The sequence below is a fragment of the Cetorhinus maximus genome, chromosome 4 (genome assembly GCF_964194155.1).
Source record: "Cetorhinus maximus chromosome 4, sCetMax3.hap1.1, whole genome shotgun sequence".
In the NCBI taxonomy this organism is placed as follows: Eukaryota; Metazoa; Chordata; class Chondrichthyes; order Lamniformes; family Cetorhinidae; genus Cetorhinus; species Cetorhinus maximus.
The window spans coordinates 65,383,573-65,403,556 of record NC_135882.1 but is presented as its reverse complement, the minus strand read 5'-3'; the positions used below and the strand labels follow the sequence as shown (position 1 = coordinate 65,403,556).

The window sequence follows — 19,984 nt, the reverse complement described above, 5'->3', positions numbered from 1 at the left end:
AAATCTATGATTACACTTTTATCTGTGAACATGAGTTAAGCATTTCTTTAAAGATTCAGGCTTTTGATCATTCATTTGTTTACATGCATCATGCCGGAGGTATTTTGAATTGGGGGTGAGGGTGGAATTTGCCCAGGCCCTTGGAGGCAGGGGGCCTGGAAAAGTTGGGGAATAAAAGGCAATTTCCTTGTGCTTTTTCACAGGGGTGATTGTGTGCTTTGTTGGCAAGCCGCTGGCAGCATTGGGAAGGCAATTAAACTTGCTAATTAAAATAATTACCAGCTATTTTTCCAGGACAATGGCTTTTTACCAGCAGCACACAGAATCCACAACGGGCAGAATTTTATGGCCTGTCGTGGCGGGGGCAGGGCTGTAAAACGTGCAGAGCCGAAGTCCATCGACTTTGGCAGGACCAGAAGATCCCGCCAGTGGGAGGGGCCATAAAACTCCGCCCAGTGTCTGGAACTTAACTCAGGGGAGTTGAGTGCACAGTGGGAAGTCATTGAGGCCTGAAACAGACACACTCAGTACTGTAAAGGGGGAAAGTGGCAAGGCTGATATCAACCATAGGCAGAGATAGGAATAGCTCATTGAGAATGCAACAACTGATAATGGTCGGGAGAAAGAAAAAAAGACTTGCATTTATATAGTGCTTTTCATGACCACCAGACATTTCAAAATGCTTTACAGCCAGTAAAGTACTTTTGAAGTTGTCATGTAGGAAGTGCGGCAGCCAATTTGCACAAAGCAAGCTCCCAAAAACAGTAATGTGATAATGACCAGAAAATGTTTTGTGTGATGCTGATTGAGGGATAAATATTGACCAGGGCACCAGGGATAACCCCCTTAATCTTCTTCAAACATCTTGTCGGAAAACCAACACCGCAGGCAGTGCAGCGCTCCCTCAGTACTATATTGGGAATGTTAACCGTGACTTTTAAGCTCAAGTCCTGGAATGGAACTTGAATACTGAACCTTGTGACTCAGGTGAGTGTGAAATTACTGTGGTTTCCTACAGCATAATCTGCCAACTCAGTTACCAGACCCTTGTGCATTTGATGCTTGACAGAGTCAGGAGTTCCACCTGAGCATGGCTGAAGCTATCCTTAGTGGTCCAATGAGGACTGCCCACAACTGTCACTGTCTCCATCACCTGCTCCTGCTCATAAGACATCATGCCCATCTTGTGCCACCCATTCTATTCGCAACTGAGATTCTCACAATGTCAGTGTATCTGTACCAGTGCAGGATGTGCATGATTCATATGATGGTGTACCCTCAGTGCTGATCTTCCACAGAGATCTGCACGGCTTCCTCACGCCACTAGAGCTACACCTCTGGCATTGCCTCTGGGGGATAGAGAAGTTTTCAATTACTGAAGTCCCACAAGCTATTGCTTTCAGGCCATCGCACATTGCTGAGCTTAAAATGGCCATTTATAAACACAAAAGCACCACTGAGGAAGCTGATCAGCTCCAACTACATGATTACAACAACAACAACAACTTTTTACACCCATTCTCTGCTGCGCCCCCATCTCTCCCTTGACGACAGCCTGGTTGCTGCCATCCTGCCTCTTCCATTGATGTCAGTAGTGCCTATCCCAGGAATTATGAAGTCTCTTCTCCAGCAATGAGAAATTGTCAGAAATATGAAGGGGGCAGCATATGGGTCATATAGGTGCAGTGACATTTGATGGATTTCACTATGGAATGGGGTGCGCAAGGTCACCACATTAGAGCTGAATAGGAATGCTGACTGCATATATAAAGGTTCATGAAGGGAACCATCCTTTCGGTCTTCCTGTGCATAAACTCAACATCATCCAGGACAAAACAACCTATTTGATCGACACCCCATCCAATGCTTTAAACATTCAGACGAGACAGTCAGCTAACTGCAGGGTATTCCCCCTGCTAGCCCTGAAAAGGATATTGAAGCACTTCTTGCAAGTATCCATGTCCTGTTGACAACACCTCAGCTATTTCCAACCATGTCTACTTGGTCATGCTGGCTGGCCTCCTCCTTCCATCCTCTGGAAATAACTCCTACCTCCATGCTCTCACCACCTGAATCATAACATCCCGGGAGGTTTTGGTGAAGCTGTGAGTAGCCCTTCCCCATTTGGAATCTATGTACTGCACAGGTCGTTGCTGAAAATCACCTCAGCTCTCTCAATACAATCAGTGTGAAGACTGCTGGCAGCCCTCTAAATCTTGTGCACTCAGGTGTGCTGCCAACTTGATATCCTGCCCTCCATCACCTCTGGTGCCCTCAGAGGTGGGTTGTTAATTGGATGTTTCCCAGAAGATTGGGTCTTAAGTTCCACCAATCACAAAAGATTTCCAATCTGCAAACGGTCCCAATAACTGGAAGGCAGCAAAATTATGCCCCTTGTGTCGAGGATTAGCAATCAACCTTTTTTTTAAAAACATTCTTTTATGGGATGTGAGCATCGTCGGCAAGGCCAGCATTTGTTGCCCACCCTAATTGTCCTCGTGAAGGTAGTGGTAAGCCACCTTCTTGAACTACTGCAGTCCATCTGACACAAGTACACCCTATTGAACAAGGTTTAGCGAGTTGTCACATTGCATCAGGTATATGGTACACACTGCTGTCACTGTGCATTGGTGGTGGAGGGACTGAATGTTTTAGCATTGGATGGGGTGCCAATCAAACGGGTTGCTTCATCCTGGGCAGTGTCAATATTGTGTTGGAACTGAACTCACCAAGCAAGTGGAGTATTCCATCACAGGCCTGAATTGTGTCTTGTACATGATGGACAGGCTTTGAGGAGACAGGAGGAAGTTACACGCCACAGAATTCCCAGCCTCTGATCTGTCCTTGTAGCCACAGTACTTGTACAGCTTGTCCAGTTCAGTTTCTGGTCAATTGGAACCCCCAGGATGTTGATATTGCATGATTCAGCAAAGGTAAAGCCACTGAATGTCAAGGGGAGATGGTCAGATTCTCCGTTGTTGGAGATGATCATTGCCTGGCATTTGTCTGATGCGAATGTTACTTACCACTTTTCAGGCCAAGCCTGAATGTTGTCCAGGTTTTGCTGCACATGGACACAGGCTGCTTCAGTATCTGAAGAGTTGCAAATGGTATTGAACACTGTGCAATCATCAATGAATACCCCCACTTCTATGGCAGGAAAATCATTGATAAAGCAGTTGAAGACGGTTGGACCTAGGACACCACCTTGAGGAACTCCTATGTCAATGTCCTGGGATCAAGGTGATTGGTCTCCAACAACTACAACTATCTTCCTTTGTGCTAGGTGTGGCTCCAACCAGTGCAGAGTTTTCTCCTCGATTCCCATTGACTTCACTTTTGCTAGGGGTCCTCAGTACTACACTCAGTCAAATGCTACCTTGATGTCAAAGGCATCGCCTCAGCTCTGGCACTGTTTGGACTAAGACTGTAATGAGGTCAGGAGCCAAGTGGCCATGGGAGAACCCAAAGTGAGCATCAGCGAGCCTAAATATCTATGCTCCTCCAATTCTGGCTTCTTGTACATTCTGATCTTGTTTCACTAGTGGGAGCCTTGCCTTCAGTTTCATCGCCCTAAGCTCTGAAACTTCCGCCTTAAATTTCTCGGCTTCACTTTTCTCCTTTAAGATGTTCCTTAGAACCTACTTTTACCAAGCTTTTGATCACCAGTTGCAATATCTCTTTATGCAGCTGTCAACATTTGTTTGATAATGCTTCTGTGAAGCACCTTGGGATCCTTTAAAACATGATATAAATGCATATTTGTGGATAGGGCCTAAGTGGGCAACTTTCCACATCGTAGATGCCAGTGTCAAAGATGCACTGGAATAATTTGACTGACTGTGATATTGTCAGAATCCATAACCTTCACTGTGTCCAGTGCACTCAGTCACTTATTGTTAGGTGCAAAGAACCAAAGAGTTTGGACACTGGCACCTATGATGTTGGGGATCTCAGGAGGGAGCATAGAGGGATTGTTCAGTTAACACGTCTGGCTGAAAATATTTTCAAACAATCCAGCCTCTTTTCTTGTACTGATGTTCTAGGCTCTGCCATAGTTGAATGCTGTTAGTTGCTCGAATGTCCACATTTATCGTCGACTGGGATGTAGAAGTGCTGCAGAACTTTGCATTGATTTGTTGGTTACCGGACCACTTAGCTCAGCCCACAGATTTCTGTTTTCTTTGTTCAGCATGGAGTTTTAGTTTCACTAGGTTGGTTCATCATTCTAAGACAAAACTTCTAATGTTTCTGGCACACCCCTCCAAACTCCACTCTGAACCAGGTCTGTTCTACTGGTCTTGGTAGCGATAGAGGACAACAGGATATTCCGGGCTATGGCATTTGACTAGTGGTATACAATTGTGCTGCTCCCCAACGTCAGTTCCTTTATCACCTAATTGACTAGTTTGGCTGCTGTGTCCTTTGAACCTCTGTGATGGTACTATTGAGCCAGATTTAGGTTCCCCACCCATACAGAGTATATTTTATATCCTTGGTTTCCTAAAGTGGTGTTCAACATGGCAGATGCTGATTTACAGGAGGAAATTTTCTTGGCTTTGTTTGACTACATGGGGTCAAAGAGTTCATATTGAAGAATCAAAGGTCAATCCCACTCAACCCCCTCAAACAGGTCTACCCTGCCAGTGTGGCAGGACATGCCCAAAAAAAAGCCATAGAGGGTATACAATAGATAAGATTAAGAGAATGACCCTCAGGGTTTTGCTTGACTCATACATGGAACAACCACCAACTTCGCCACCGGGTCTATTTGTTAAAAAGGACTTTGCACGTTTGGTAATATCAGAATCTTGCCCTGATCCAATTCCTAGGTCACTGCTGATGGGTCCATCTGATATTTCTCTTACAGATATGTTCTATAGTGATTATCTGGAGTAGTCTGCTAGGCTACTTCAAAACAACATTACGGACTAAAATTGTCCCCTTCCTGAAGTTTGTCTACCATGAGCACTCCTGGTGCTGGGTAGGTCTACATATAGCCTAACCAGCATTCCTTAGGAGCCGCCAAAAATGTCATTTAACAAAAATCATGCTGAAAATGGAACCGAAGACCAATGCTGGCCACAACTCAATCCTCTCCAAAATCATCAACACAAGGGCCACTGCTGGCATGCAGCAACCAGAAATTCAAATATGATTCATCAGTGAGCAGTCATTCTATGTAAATGAGGCCCAAGCACCATTATTGGGTCTGCCTCAAACTCTCATTCCAGCACAGGGATCATTCGCTGCTCCGAGAAGCAATTTCTGGGCCTATGAGTCAGCCCATATTGTGGGGCTGACACAGAATAATACTTAGCCAATTGACTCAGCCGACAAAGTATTGAAACACACTTTTTAAAAGTCCATTTCTCGTACTTGGACTTCTGGATGAAACAATCCTCGTCAGCCTTACAGAAATATTGTACATAAATGACAAATTTTTAGTACAGATCTCCAGTTGCATCTAAAAACAGGAGAATGCTCTTCAAACAGCCAAAGTCCACTGAAGTCCAAGTTTATCAAGCAACACCAAAACCCAAAAGCAAATTAACTGATCTTTTATCCACTTGGGTGAACTTGCTGGGCACAAATGGATGCAACAAGGAACGCACTTCAAAATATGAACAATAAAGTACTTTGGGACACTGAGAAAATGAAAGGCACTATATAAGAGCAAGATAACCATACCTCATTGGAGAAACCTGCCTGCCCATTAGTATTATGTACAAACTTTGAATGTTGATGGGTCAACCAGTGTTCACACATCTTTTTGCCTTCTAACATTTTTGCAATGTATAATTTAATAGCCAACAACAAAGTCTCCGCCTTTAAATGGACTTTCAAACCAACCAGGTATGGATCCCACAATTGCTCCCTCAAAATACAGTAATAAAGTATCAAGAAAACAAAAAGAGTGCTTCCATTTTAATTCTATATATTTCAGAAGTGTGGGAGATAAAACAGAAATATTTGTCCTTGGCTACAGTTTTGTGTTGTATCAAATGCTAGGCTACCAATGTCACTCTTAAGTACGATTCAGTGCTGAATGATTCTGCAGCCAAGAATCATCAACAGGTAGTGCACAAGAGATATATAGTTGGCTGTTAAAGTAAACAATTCACAACAAATGCACAAAGCTTCTGTATTAAATCAGTACTTCTCGTGCCTTTGCTGTTGGTTCTTTTCCTCCAGATATTACTGCTACCATAATGATAATGGTATTGATGTTACTATATCTACAAACCGTGACACCCAAGCCCAAATTCTCTTGCTGATTGTGGGCCAGCTGATGGTCCATCTCTGGTCTTCATTCTTTGTTCAGCCTCTAACCATTGAAGGTCTTGCTGTCCACTGTTCAGTATCTGTCTCCTTTGCTTCTAAGGTAGTCTAGGTTTATTATTCAAACAGCTTGCTCAAAACTTCAGCTTTTTAAAAAACTAAAAATGACATCACATTGATCTGTTCTTCTAATAAACATATACCGTTTATTTAATAGTATGCTCCAAAATCTATATTTTCTTTCAAGATTTTTTTTTAATAAGCAGAATCATCCAGCATTTACTGTTTTTATTCACAGAATTCTAGGGGCACCTTATTTTCAATGCAGGTGATTAATGCCCTCTAAATCTTACCTTCTTTGTGGCAGTGGTAACTTACCCACTCAGCAACTATTCATACACCACGACAGAATCTAAATGTAAAGTTTGGGTGGGGATGCAAGTGGCAAAACCACTGTATTTCATCAGTACTATGGTCTTATACATGAATGCTCCAGACCAAGCACCATTTTACATCTTATCTAAACTAACAAAGTACCTACAAGACAGGTTTATAGATAAAGCTCACAAAAGGATAACTATATTTTCTTGGAGTACACTGTAGATCTAAAATTAAATGAGAAAACACTTGACAAAAAGGAAAAACAAGGAAAGATTTTTACAATTTGCAGAGATGGAGGTAATTTGACAAAATCCAAACAATATAAATCATCCAAACACTTGAAGGGGTGCTGGCGGTGAATAAACTTTCAATACACATTCTTCAGCTCCCAGATTGGTCACTCTTACTTTGGTAAGTTCATTTGTCAGCTCTTCTCGCTCATCATCTGTCATTCCACCTCCAAGATCAGCAGTTGCAATTGCATCTTCTCCTACTTCAGGTGCTGGATCACTTTGTAGCAAACCTGCAATAAAGAACAGAAGCATCAGTCCTGAAAGACAGTTGGTCAAGGAAGAAACCAGGGCCAGCCTTTCCGTGGGATAGATTTATTCAGAGTGAAATATTACAGGTTTACATATCCTCACTCCAATCAACTCCTGTGTCAATTTGTGTTTCTTTATATGTGCTCAAGTAACCATTCAATCAATGCCCTCCACCTGTATTAATTGAGATTAAGTACATACAATTAACACATTGTACAATTATTTGTACTGCTTTATTATCTGTTTCCTTTGGTACTGTAGGTTTAATGTTAAACATGCATGCACTCACGCAGTTCTGCATTAATATTGAGATCAGTTAAATCTTAACCCAAAGGGTGCAGCTTAAAGGAATACTCCTGTAATAAGTATATATTAATTTAGAAATTCTATTCTCTATTTGAAGTCACGCATAGCTAAAACTTAAATATCAGTCTATGCACAAAATTCTAACTTTTTGTGAGTTATCAGGATGAAAATTTACAGCAGCAAGAAAATAAACTTCCTAGTTAGCTTCATGTCAGTGTATTTTGACAGACAATAATGCAGGATTGAGAGGTTACCCCCCACCCATTTTTTGAACAGTGATGTAGCATTTGCAACTGTCCAGTCCTCTGGCAAACACTTCCATTTCCAAGGAGGACTGAAAGATCATGGTTACAACCTCTGCTATTTCCACACTTGATTCCCTCAGGAATCTAGGATGCACTGCACACAGAATGGTGATTTCTCTACTTTGCATGCTGTTAACCAGCCTGGATTCTTTATTTTTATCCTATCCAATTTTGCTAGAACTTCCTCCTTTACTGTGATATTGGCAGCATCCTCCTCTTCTGTGAAGACAGATGCAAAGAATACATTTAGTACATCAGCCTTACCCCCTGCCTCCGCATGAAGGTCCCCAATTGCTCTCACCCTCCCTTTGACTATTCATACATTTATAAAAAGGCCTTTATATTCCCTTCTATGTTACTTTTGAAACTTTTCCATAGAATCTTTACCCCTTCATAATTCCTTAGTTCTCCTTTGCACCTTCCGCATTCTACTTCATCACATTAGGAATCTGACATTTATCTTAAGCTTACTTTTTTTGTTTCATTTACTCTCTATATAGTTAGTCATCAAGCAAGCTCTAGCTTGAGATGCCCTTCCAATTAAGGTGTCTAGTCTATACCTGAACAATTCTTTCATTAAAGGCTTCCTATTGTTCATCTACTGTTTTATCTGCCAATCTGCTTCCAATCCACCTGGGCCTGATCCTTTTTCAGCCCACTGAAATTAGCCCTCTTCCAATTGAGTATCTTCTTTTCGACTTGTTCCTTGTCCCTTTCCGTAAGGACTCGGAACTTAAGACACAAACAATTAGATTGACTGCAGAGGTGCGTTGCTGTCATGATTTAAAATTTCCTGACCATTTCTTATCCCCATGGAAAGGAGTGCAGCTGAGGTAACTGAGTGAAGACTTGGAGTTTGGTGAGAGGGGGAGTTTGGTGAAGTTGGGGGGGGGGTGCGGGTGCGGTGGTGAAAGGTGGTGTTTGTTTCCTTTTTCTATCTTTCTCACCCTGTAGGAATTGGTTCTTACTGTACTGCAGAGAAAGGAACTAGCTGGTTGGAGTGTATCTGATAAATGGGTACGGTCTATTTTATCCCTAAGGTTCAAAATAGTACACGAATTGGTGATAACATTAAAATAGCAACATAAATAAGCAATTAAACAATTAATTATGTTAAGATGGCAGGGCAGGTGATGTGTCAAGACCACAGCAGGTGGAAGCTCCTTGATAACACTGGTGATCCAAGGCAAACACATCTGCGAGTGTTTGCGGCTTGAAGAGCTTAGCTCAGAGTCATTGAGCTGCAAACTCTGTGACATATCAGGGAAGGGGAAAGTTACCTGGACGCTTAGTGCCAAGAGGCACACCGCTTAGGATAGGGTCTTCTGATTTGGTCAGTGGTCAGGGACAGGAGGGTGCGACTGTGAGTGAGGCAGATAAAGGGACCCAGAGGGCAGGAGTACAGGGGTGTCAGCCTTTGCAATTGTCCAATAGGTTTGAGGTTCTCTCAGCTTGTTTGGATGAACAAATTGACCATGGTATCATGGTACAGGAAGCCATTCTGTATTCAAGTGGGGGGAGCAAAAAGGAACGAAGCAGTAGTAGAGAACAATATAGTGAAGGGGATTAACGCTGTTCTCGGTGGCAAAGCGCTAGAGTCCAGGTGGCGGCGTTGCCTGCCCAGTTCCAGGGTTCGGGACATCTGCTCAGGGCTGGAGAGAAACTTGGTGTGGGAGCATGGTCCATGTAGGTACCAATGACATAGGTAGAACTAGGAAAGAGGTTCTACGTAGAATGTGAGAGGAGCTAGGCACTAAATGGAAAAGCAGAACCTCAAAAGGTATTAATCTCTGGATTATTACCTGAGCTGCATGCAAATTGGCATAGGGTACATCAAATTAGAGATATAAATATGTGGTTCAAAGGATCAAACGTGGTATATCAAAGAGTAGAAATAAGGTAAGAGAGGAAAATAGTAATATGGGAAATGAGGGTCAAAGAATGGCAGGAAGGCACAGAGGAAAAAACCTAAGAATGCATAAAGAATCAAGACTAGATGTCACAAAAATAACAAAAAGACTAAACTAAAGGCCCTGTATCTGAATGCACGTAACATTCATAACAAAATAAATGAATTGATAGCACACATTGAAGTAAATAAATATGATCTGATAGCCATTATGGAGACCTGGCTGCAAGATGACAAGGTTTGGGTTCTGAATATTGAGGGGTAAGTTACCTTCAAGAAGAATAGGAAGCTGGGTAAAGGTGGAGGGGTAGCACTGTTAATCAAGGATGGCATTTATGCAATAGTTAGAGATGACCTTGGTTCAAGATGTAAAACCGTTTTTGGTGGAGATGAGGAATAGTAGGGGAAATAAGTCACTAGTGGGAGTGGTTTACTGGCCCCCAAACAGTAACCACAATGTAGGACAAAGTATATAAGAAGAAATATTGGGTGCTTGTGATAAAGGGACAGCAATAATCATGGGTGACTGGAAAAATCAGATTGGCAGTAGTAGCCTGGATGAGGAGTTCATAGAATGCTTTCGAGATAGCTTCTTAGAACAGCATGTTCTGGAACCAACCGGAGAGGTTAGATTAAATTTGGTATTGTGTAATGTGACAGGATTATTTAACGACCCAAGTGAAGGCACCCTTAGGTAGCAGTGACCACAATATATGATTGAATTTTACATCCAGTTTGAAAGGAAGAAGAATAGATCTAAGGCTAGTATTTTAAACTTAAATAAGGGCTACTACGTGGACATGAAAGCTGAGCTAGCTAAAGTGAACTGGTATACTAAGCTAGGGGATAGATCACTAGTGAAGCAATGGCAGACATTTAAGGGGATATTTTGGAATACTCAGAATAAGTACATCCCTACTATAAAGAAAAATTCTAACGGGACGTCCTACCATTCATGGTTAACTAAAGAAGTTAAGGAAAGCATCAAACTTAAGGAAAAAGTATATAACTGTGCAAAGATGAGTGATACGTCAGATGATTGGTCAGATTACAAAGAATGGCAGAGAATGACTAAAAGGTAAATCAGGAGGAAGAAATTAAGAGTATGAGAGGAAGCTAGCTAGAAATGTAAAAATGGATAGCAAGAGTTTCTACAGGTATTTAGACAGGAAAAGAGTAGGTAAAGTGAGTGTAGGTCCTCTAAAGAGTAAGAATGGGGAGTTGTTAATAGATATTAAGGAAATATTTTGCTTCTGTCTTCACTACTTATGCTTCACCCACTGTCTTCAGGGGGAGGCAATGTGGTATTATCGCTGGACTAGTAATCCAGAGACCCAGGGTAATACTCTGGGGACTCACGTTCGAAACCCACCACAGCAGATGGTGAAATTTGAATTCAATAAAAATCTGGAATTAAAATTATAATGACAACCATTGTCGATTGTTGTTCACTAATGTCCTTTATGGAAGGAAATCTGCCGTCCTTACCTGGTCTGGCTGACATGTGACTCTTAAAAGCCACTCAGTTGAAACAAACCAAAGTCACAAAAAATGAAACACTTCAACCTGGGCATTGGAAACAACAACGACAATCTCAGCCCTGTCGACCCTACAAAGTCCTCCTCACTAACATCTGGGGGTTTGTGCCAAAATTGGGAGAGCTATCAAGCAAAAGCCTGACAGTCATCCTCACGGGATCATACCTTACAGAAAATGTGCCAGACATCATCGTCATCCCGATCATCCCTATCATCCCTGTCCCACCAGCAGGACAGGCCCTGCAGAGGTGGCGGCAGTGTTGTATATGGGAGGGAGGAAGTTGGGAGTCCTCAACATTGATTCTGGGGACAAGGAAACAAGAAAAGGACAAGCAAGGAAACCTCCTGCTCATTACTACATACCACCCTCCCTCAACTCCTCCATCTTGAACACCACTTGGAGGAAGCACTGAGGATGGCAAGGGCGCAGAATGTACTCTGGGTGGGGGACCTCAACGTCCATCACCAAGAGTGGCTCGGTCGCACCACTACTGACCAACATAATCCCAGAAATCAGCCTACTGAACCTTCTCTGAACTGCTCCCAATGCAAACATATCCCTCCTTAAGGCAGCCAATATACACAGTACTCCAAGTACAGTATCATCAAAGAGCACAGCAATAGCAAGACTACCCGACTCTTATACTCCATCACCCTTGCAATAAAGGCCAACATTCCATTTGCCTTCTTAATTACCTACATGCTAACTTTATGATTCACGAATGAGGACACGCAGATCCCTCTGTATTGTAGCATTCTGCAGTCTGTCTCCATTTAAATAATATTCTGCTTTTCTATTCTTTCTGCCACATTGTCACATCATACTCCATCTGCCAAATTTTTGCACACTCACTTAATCTATCTATATTCCTCTGCAGACTCTTTGTAACCTCCTCTCAACTTGCTTTCCTATCATCATTAGCAAGTTTGGCTACAATAGTCAGTCCTTACCCAAGTCATTAACATAGATCATAAATAGTCGAGACCCCAGCAATGATCCCTGCGGTACTCTACTAGTTACAGTTTGCCAACCTGAGATCCATTTATTATGAGCTTCCTGTTAGTTAGCCGATCCTCTATCCATGCTAACAGATTGCCCCAACACCATGAGCTCTTATCTTGTGCAGTAACCACCTTATTGAATGCCTTTTGGAAATCCAAATACATTACATCTATTGGTTCCCTTTATCCACCTTCCTGTTACAGCCTCAAAGAACTCAAATTTGTCAAACACGATTTCCCTTTGACAAAATCATGCTGGCGCTGCCTGATTGTATTATGAATTTCTAAATATCCTGCTACTAATTCCTTAATGAATTCTAGCATTTTCTCAATGACAGATGTTAAACTAATTGCCTATAGTATCCTGCTTTCTGTCTCCCTCTTTTTTTAATAGTGGTATTGGAGTTGCAGATTTCCTGGGACCTTTTCAGAATCTAAGGAAATTTGGAAGATTACAATCAATGCATCTGCTATCACTGCAGCCATTTCTTTTAAGACGCTAGGATGCTGGCCATCAGGTCCAGGGGATTGTCAGCCTTTAATCCCATTAGTTTTCCTAGTACTTACTTATTCTCTTAAAAATAGTGATTGTTTTAAGCTCCTCCCTCCATTTTGCTACTCGATTTTCTACTATTCTTGGGATGCTTTGTGTATTCTATTGTAAAGACTGATACAAAATACTTGTTCAAAGTCTCTGTCATTTCTTTCTTTCCCATCAATAATTCCTAAGTCTCACCCTCTAAAAAGGACCAACATTCACTGTCACTACGCTTTTCCTATACTTGTAGGAAGCTTTTATTGTCTATTTTTATATTTCTTGCTAGTGTTCTCTCATACTTGAATTTCTCCCTCTTATTTTTTTAGTGAAACTTTGCTAGTTTCTAAAACATTCCAGATCTTCTGGCCTACCACTAATCTTTGCAGCAGTGTATATCTTTTTGTTCAATTTGATACCATCCTTAGCTTCCTTAGTTATAAGAGGTGCATCCTTTTTGTGGCATCTTTCTGTCAATGGAATATATCTTTGCTGAGAGTTATGAAATATCTCAAATGCCTGCCACTGCTTCTCTACCATCTTACACTTTAGCCTATTTCCCCATTCCACTTTAGCCAACTGTCTTTTTTCCCTTGTAATTGCCTTTAAGTTTAAGACAGTGATTTAACACCCCTTTATCTACCCTATTAATTACATGAAACTCTAATAAATTTGTCAAACACTTATTTCCATTTCAAAACCACGTTGACTTATTCTGAGCATACTATGATTTTCTAAGTACTCTGTTTAGACTTCTTTTATTAATAGATCCAGCGTTTTCCTGATGACTGATGTCCGGTTAACTGGTCTGCAGTTCCCTGTTTACACTCTCCCTCCTTTCTTGAATAGCAGTGCTACATTTACCAACTTCCAATCTGTTGGGACTGTTCTAGAATCTAGGGAATTTTGGGAAAATCATAACCAGAGCATCCACCATCTCTGCAGCTACTTCTTTTAGAACCACAGGATGTAGGACATCAGCTTTCAGTCCCATAAGTTTCTCAATGCTTTTTCTCGGCTGATATTAGTTACTCTAGGTTCTTCACTCTTACCAGCCCTTTGGTTATCCTCTATTTCTGGAATACAATTAGTGTCTTCCACTGTGCAAACAGACACACAAACATTTATTCACCATCTCTCCCATTTCTTCATTCCCCATGGGCAGAATTATTCCTTCATTGGGCGGGCACGCACCCGACCTGAACGGGAGTAAAATAGTGCGTGATGACGTTGGGCGAGTGTCCCGACGTCATTGCGCACACTCACAATATTTCGCTTGGCAGGTACATGCCGACAATTAAGAGGCCTATTAAAGGTCTTTAATCAATTAATTAAATTGAATTTTTCGCTGCCCGTCCAACCGTTCGGTTGGAGGGTGGGCAAATAGACTAACAGGCTGTTGCATTTTTTGTGAAACCTCCACAGATGAGGTTTCGAACAATGGTCAAAAAACTATAAACTTTTAAAATTAATTTTAACACGTCCCTGTTTATGTGACAGAGTCACATGAGGGGACATGTTTCCCATATTTTTCAACTCTTCATTTGTAATGTTAAAAATCTGCAGCTGTGCTTTCAGGGAGCTTTCACTGAGCGCACCCTCGTGCATGTGCACACTTCAGTGCTTGCGCTCCTCCTGCCTCCACCCCAGCAGCACTGTGGCTCTGAGCACGCCTTTCACAGCCAGCATGAAATCGCAGCTGGAGCCCGATCGCGGGCAGTGGTCAGTTTCGCGGCGCTCTCAGGCCCAACAAGGTAAAAATCCTGCCCCATGATAATTTCTCCCCTCTCTGCCACTAAGGGGCCTATGTTTACTTTAGCTGCTCTTCTCTTTTTCATATACTTGTAAATCTAAAACCTCAGCGAGGAGAAACACACAAACTTGCACACATGGATCAAATAGCCCGTGTATCAGTCAAAGGATTCATTCAATTAAGTGCTAATAACCTGGCAGGATGAATTACCGCAATAGATGAAGGACAGAGATTACACGAATATGAATATTACATCGAGAACGTGCACTTCACCAATCTAAGAGATGGCAATGCAAAACTATACTCCCAAAACCGCACCAAGAGTAAAAGAATCAAGGTCACATACTTCCTGCCCATAAACCTCATTTCTTGGTGTTATGATAATTGACATACTTTTCAGTCAACATTTACCACTCTCTGATTAGCAAATCACAATCATGAAGAATCGAGACAGAGTAGATAAGGAGAAACTATTCCCATTGGTGGAAGGGTTGAGAATCAGAGGACACCGATTTAAGGTGATTGGCAAAAGAATTAACAGTGACATGAGGAGAAACTTCTTTTTAAAGCACCAAGTGATTAGGATTTGGAATGGACTGCATGAGAGTGTGGTGGAAGCAGATTCAAATCATGGATTTTTAAAAAAATTTATTCATCCACCGAGTGTGGGCTTCGCTGGCTGGGCCAGCATTTATTGACCATCCCTAGTTGCCTTTGAGAAGGTGGTGAGCTGGCTTCTTGAACCGCTGCAGTCCATTTGGTGTAGGTGCACCCACAGTGCTGTTAGGAAGGGAGTTCCAAGATTTTGACCCAGCACCAGTAAAGGAATGGCGATATATTTCCAAGTCAGGATGGTGAGGGTCTTGGAGGCAACTTCCAGGTGGTGGTGTTCCATTCTATCTGCTCCCCTTGTCCTTCGAGATGATAGTGGTTATGGGTTTCGAAGGTGCTGTTGAAGGAGCCTCGGTGAATTCCTGCAATGCATCTTGTAGATGGTACACACTACTGCTGTGTTTTGGTGGTGGAGGGAATGGATGTTTGTGGATGTGGTGCCAATCAAGCAGGCTGCTTTGTTCTGTACAGTGTCAAGCTTTTTGAGTGTTGTGGGAGCTGCACTCATCCAGGCAAGTGGGAACTGTTCCATCACATTCCTGACTTGTGCCTTGCAGATGGTGGACAGGCGTTGGGGAATCAGGAAGTGAGTTACTGGTCGCATGATTCCTAGCCTTTGATCTTGCAGCCAGAGTATTTATATGGCTAGTCCAGTTCAGGTTCTGGTCAATGGTAGCCTCCAGGATGATGATAGTGGGGGATTCAGTGATGGTAATGCCATTGGACATCAAAGGGCGATGGTTGGATTCTCTCTTGTTGGAGATGGTCATTGCCTGGCACTTGTGTGGCATAAATGTTACTTGCCGCTTTTCAGCCCAAACCTGAATGTTGTCCAGGTTTTGATGCATTTGGACATGGACTGCTTCAGTATTTGAGGAGTCACAAATGGTACTGAACATTGTTCACTGATGATTGCACATCCCCAATTCTGACCTGATGATGGAATGAATGTCATTGATGAAGCAGCTGAAGATGGCTGGGCCATCAGAGGGCGCTGGTGAGAAGTGACTGAAGCATTCTGGGAGAAGTCACTGCAGACACCACGACTCAGGAGGGAATTAAGGGGGACCCACTGTCAAAGAACGGAATAGCCCCAAACATTATATTGCTGTAGTATTTCCATCCCTCCCTCCTCCTCAAACCTAAAAAAAAGAGGGGAAGAGGCAGTAGATTTTAAAGAAAAAGCAGCTGATTGGTGAGTAAATTCTGGGAGCAGACTCGGAAGGAGGAGCACCAGAGCGGTGAGTACAAATCTAGCTTACCTCAGGGATTAGCAGCCTTGTCTCCAGGGAGCAGACTCAGAGGGAGGAGCACCGGAGCGGTGACCTCGGGGCACAGAGCAACTGAAGCCAAAACTAAAAAAGTGGCATCACAGGAAAGCTATAACCTGATTGGTTGGTAGGAAATCTGCACCAAATTTGAAAAAAAAACACTGCAAGCTAATTAATAAATTAATTATCTAAGTTGAGATGGCTGAGCAGATGATGTGCTGTAGCTGTATGATGTGGGAGCTGTATGATGTGGGAGCTGGCAGATGCCATCGCGAGCCACAGTGACCACATCTGCAGCAAGTGTTGGTTGCTGGAGGAACTCCGGCTCAGGATTGATGAGCTGGAGTCTGAGCTCCGGACGCTGCGGCACATCCGGGAGGTGGAGAGTTACCTGGATGCTTTGTTTCAGGAGGCGGTGACACCCGGTAGATTAAGTGCCTCAAGTTCGGTCAGTGGTCAGCAGGGTGTGACTGCAAGTGAGGCAGGTAGAGGGATCCTGTGTTCAGGAACAGAGGAGCCTCAGCTCTTGACCTTGTCCAACAAGTACAAGGTACTCGCTCCCTGTGTGGATGAGGAACAGGGCTGTAGGGAGGATGAGCCAGCTGACAACGGCATCGTGGCACAGGAGGTCATTCAAGGGGGGGGAGCAAAAAGACAAGTGGTAGTTATAGGGGATTCTATAATTAGGGGAATTGATAGCATCCTTTGTAAGCAGGATCGAGAGTCCCGCATGGTTTGTTGCCTGCCCGGTGCCAGGGTGAGAGACATCTCTGACCGGCTTGAAAGGATATTGGAGAGGGAGGGGGAGGATCCAGCTGTTGTGGTCCACGTCAGGACAAATAACATAGGTAAGACTAGGAAAGAGGACTTGTTTGGGGATTATCAGGAACTAAGAACTGAATTAAAGAACAGGTCCCCAAGGGTTATAATCTCCGGATTACTACCCGACCCAAGTGCAAATTGGCATAGGGACGGGAGAATAAGGGAAGTAAACATGTGGCTAAAGGAGTGGTGCAGGAAAGAGGGGTTCCATTTCGTGGGGCACTGGCATCAGTATTGGAACAGGAGGGATCTGTACCGTTGGGACGGTCTCCACCTGAAGCGATCTGGGACCAATGTTCTAGCGAAAAGGGTACATAGGGTGGTCAACAGGACTTTAAACTAGAAAGTGGGTGGGGGGAGGGAAGGGTAAAACTCCAAGAAGTATGACTAATGGGAAACAAAGCAGCAGGTTAGTGTGTCGGGGGGTGGATCCAACTTCATGGAAAATTATGAAAAAATTGAAAAGAGAGTCCAGGAGAGGCTATTAAAGTCTCCAGAACACAAAAGAGAACGGAGTATTTGGAAAGGGCTAGGAATCTAACTTCAAGCACATCAGATAAAGGGACGACAATGAGAAAGGGGACGGGAAATACAGGACTGGAGGTGTTGTATCTGAATGCACGCAGTATACAAAATAAGGTAAATGAGCTTGTGGCACAGATTGAAATTGGCAGGTATGATGTGGTAGGCATCACAGAGACATGGCTGCAAGGGGATCAGGACTGGGAGCTAAATAACCAAGGATATACATCCTATCGAAAAGGCAGGTTGGCAGAGGGAGTGGGGTTGCTTTGTTAGTAAGAAATGAAATTAAATCAATAGCAAGAAATGACGTAGGATCAGATGATGTAGAATCTGTGTGGGTAGAGTTGAGGAACCGTAAAGGTAAAAAAACCATAATGGGAGTTATGTACAGGCCTCCGAACAGTAGTCAGGACGTGGGGCACAAGATACACCAGGAGATAGAAAAGGCGTGTAAGAAAGGCAAGGTTAGTGATCATGGGGGATTTCATTTTGCAGGTAGACCGGGAAAATCAGGTTGGTAGTGGATCCCAAGGAAAGGAATTTGTGGAATGTCTACGAGATGGCTTTTTGGAGCAGTTTGTGGTGGAGCCCACTAGGGAACAGCAATTCTAGATTTAGTGATGTATAATGAGACAGATTTGATAAGGGAGCTTAAGGTGAAGGAACCCTTAATATGATAGAATTTACCCTGCAATTTGAGAGGAAAAAACCGGAATCAGATGTAACGGTATTACAGTTGAATAAAGGCAACTACAGAGGCATGAGGGAGGAGCTGGCCAGAATTGACTGGGAGATGAGCCCTGCAGGAAAGGCAGTGGAACAGCAATGGCAGGAGTTTCTGGGAATAATTTGGGAGGCACAGCAAAAATTCATCCCTAGGAAGAAGAAGCATACTAAAGGGAGGACGAGGCAACCATGGCTGACAAGGGAAGTCAGGGACAGCATAAAAGCTAAAGAGAAAAGCATACAATGCAGCGAAGATCAGTGGGAAACCAGGGGATTGGGGAGCCTACAAAGACCAGAGGACAACTAAAAAAGAAATAATGAGGGAGAAGATTAAATATGAGGGTAAACTAGCCAGTAATATAAAAGAAGATTGCGAGAGTTTTTTTAGCTATATAAAGAGTAAGAGAGGCGCAAAAGTGGACATTGGGCCACTGGAAAAGCAGTAGTGGGGAACAAAGAAATGGCGGAGGAACTGAATAGGTACTTTGCGTCAGTCTTCAGGATGGAAGACACGAGTAACATCCCCAAAGTTCAAGAGAATCGGGGGGCAGAGGTGAGTATGGTGGCCATTGCCAAGGAGAAGATGCTAGGAAAACTGAAAGGTCTGAAGGTGGATAAATCACCTGGACCAGATGGATTACACCCCAGAGTTCTGAAGGAGTTAGCTGAAGAGATAGTGGAGGCGTTAGTGGTGATCTTTCAGGAATCACTCGATTCAGGGAGGGTCCCAGAGGACTGGAAAATCGCTAATGTAACCCCCCTGTTTAAGAAGGAATCGAGGCAAAAGACGGAAAATTACGGGCCGATTAGCCTGACCTCGGTCGTTGGTAAGATATTAGAGTCCATTACTAAGGATGAGATTTCAGAATACTTGGAAGTGCATGGTAAAATAGGACAAAGTCAGCATGGTTTCATCAAGGGGAGGTCATGCCTGACAAATCTGTTAGATTTCTTTGAGGACGTAATGAGTAGGTTAGACAAAGGATAGCCAATCGATGTTATCTACTTGGACTTCCAGAAGGCCTTTGACAAGGTGCCGCACAGAAGGCTGCTCAGTAAGATAAGAGCCCATGGTGTTAGAGGCAAGGTACTAGCATGGATAGAAGATTGGCTGTCTGGCAGGAGGCAGAGAGTGAGGATAAGGGGGTCCTTCCCAAGATGGCGGCTGGTGACTAGTGGAGTTCCGCAGGGGTCAGTATTGGGACCACAACTTTTCTCTTTATACATTAATGATCTAGATGAAGGAACTGAGGGCATCCTGGCTAAGTTTGCAGGTGCTACAAAGATAGGTGGAGGGACAGGTAGTATTGAGGAGGCGGGGAGGCTGCAGAAGGATTTGGACAGGTTAGGAGAATGGGCAAAGAAGTGGCAGATGGAATACAACGTGGGCAAGTGTGAGGTCATGCACTTTGGTAGGAAGAATAGAGGCATAGACTATTTTCTAAATGGGGAGAGTATTCAGAAAGCTGGAGTGC

General features: G+C 43.2%; 1 protein-coding gene across 5 annotated transcripts in view; it reads right to left on the bottom strand.

The window, feature by feature from the left end:
- The window catches only part of LOC144679659 (tumor protein D52-like), a 272,612-nt gene that overhangs the window by 201,389 nt on the left and 51,239 nt on the right, over nucleotides 1–19,984 (bottom strand). For all 5 annotated transcript variants that reach the window (XR_013576392.1, XR_013576393.1, XR_013576394.1 and 2 more), the window contains exon 2: nucleotides 7,071–7,186. Coding sequence is in view for 2 of the 5 variants with exons in the window: in XM_078540258.1 (XP_078396384.1) it covers nucleotides 7,071–7,186 (116 nt within the window). In the remaining 3 variants the exon portion in view is untranslated. The remainder of the gene's footprint in view (nucleotides 1–7,070; nucleotides 7,187–19,984) is intronic.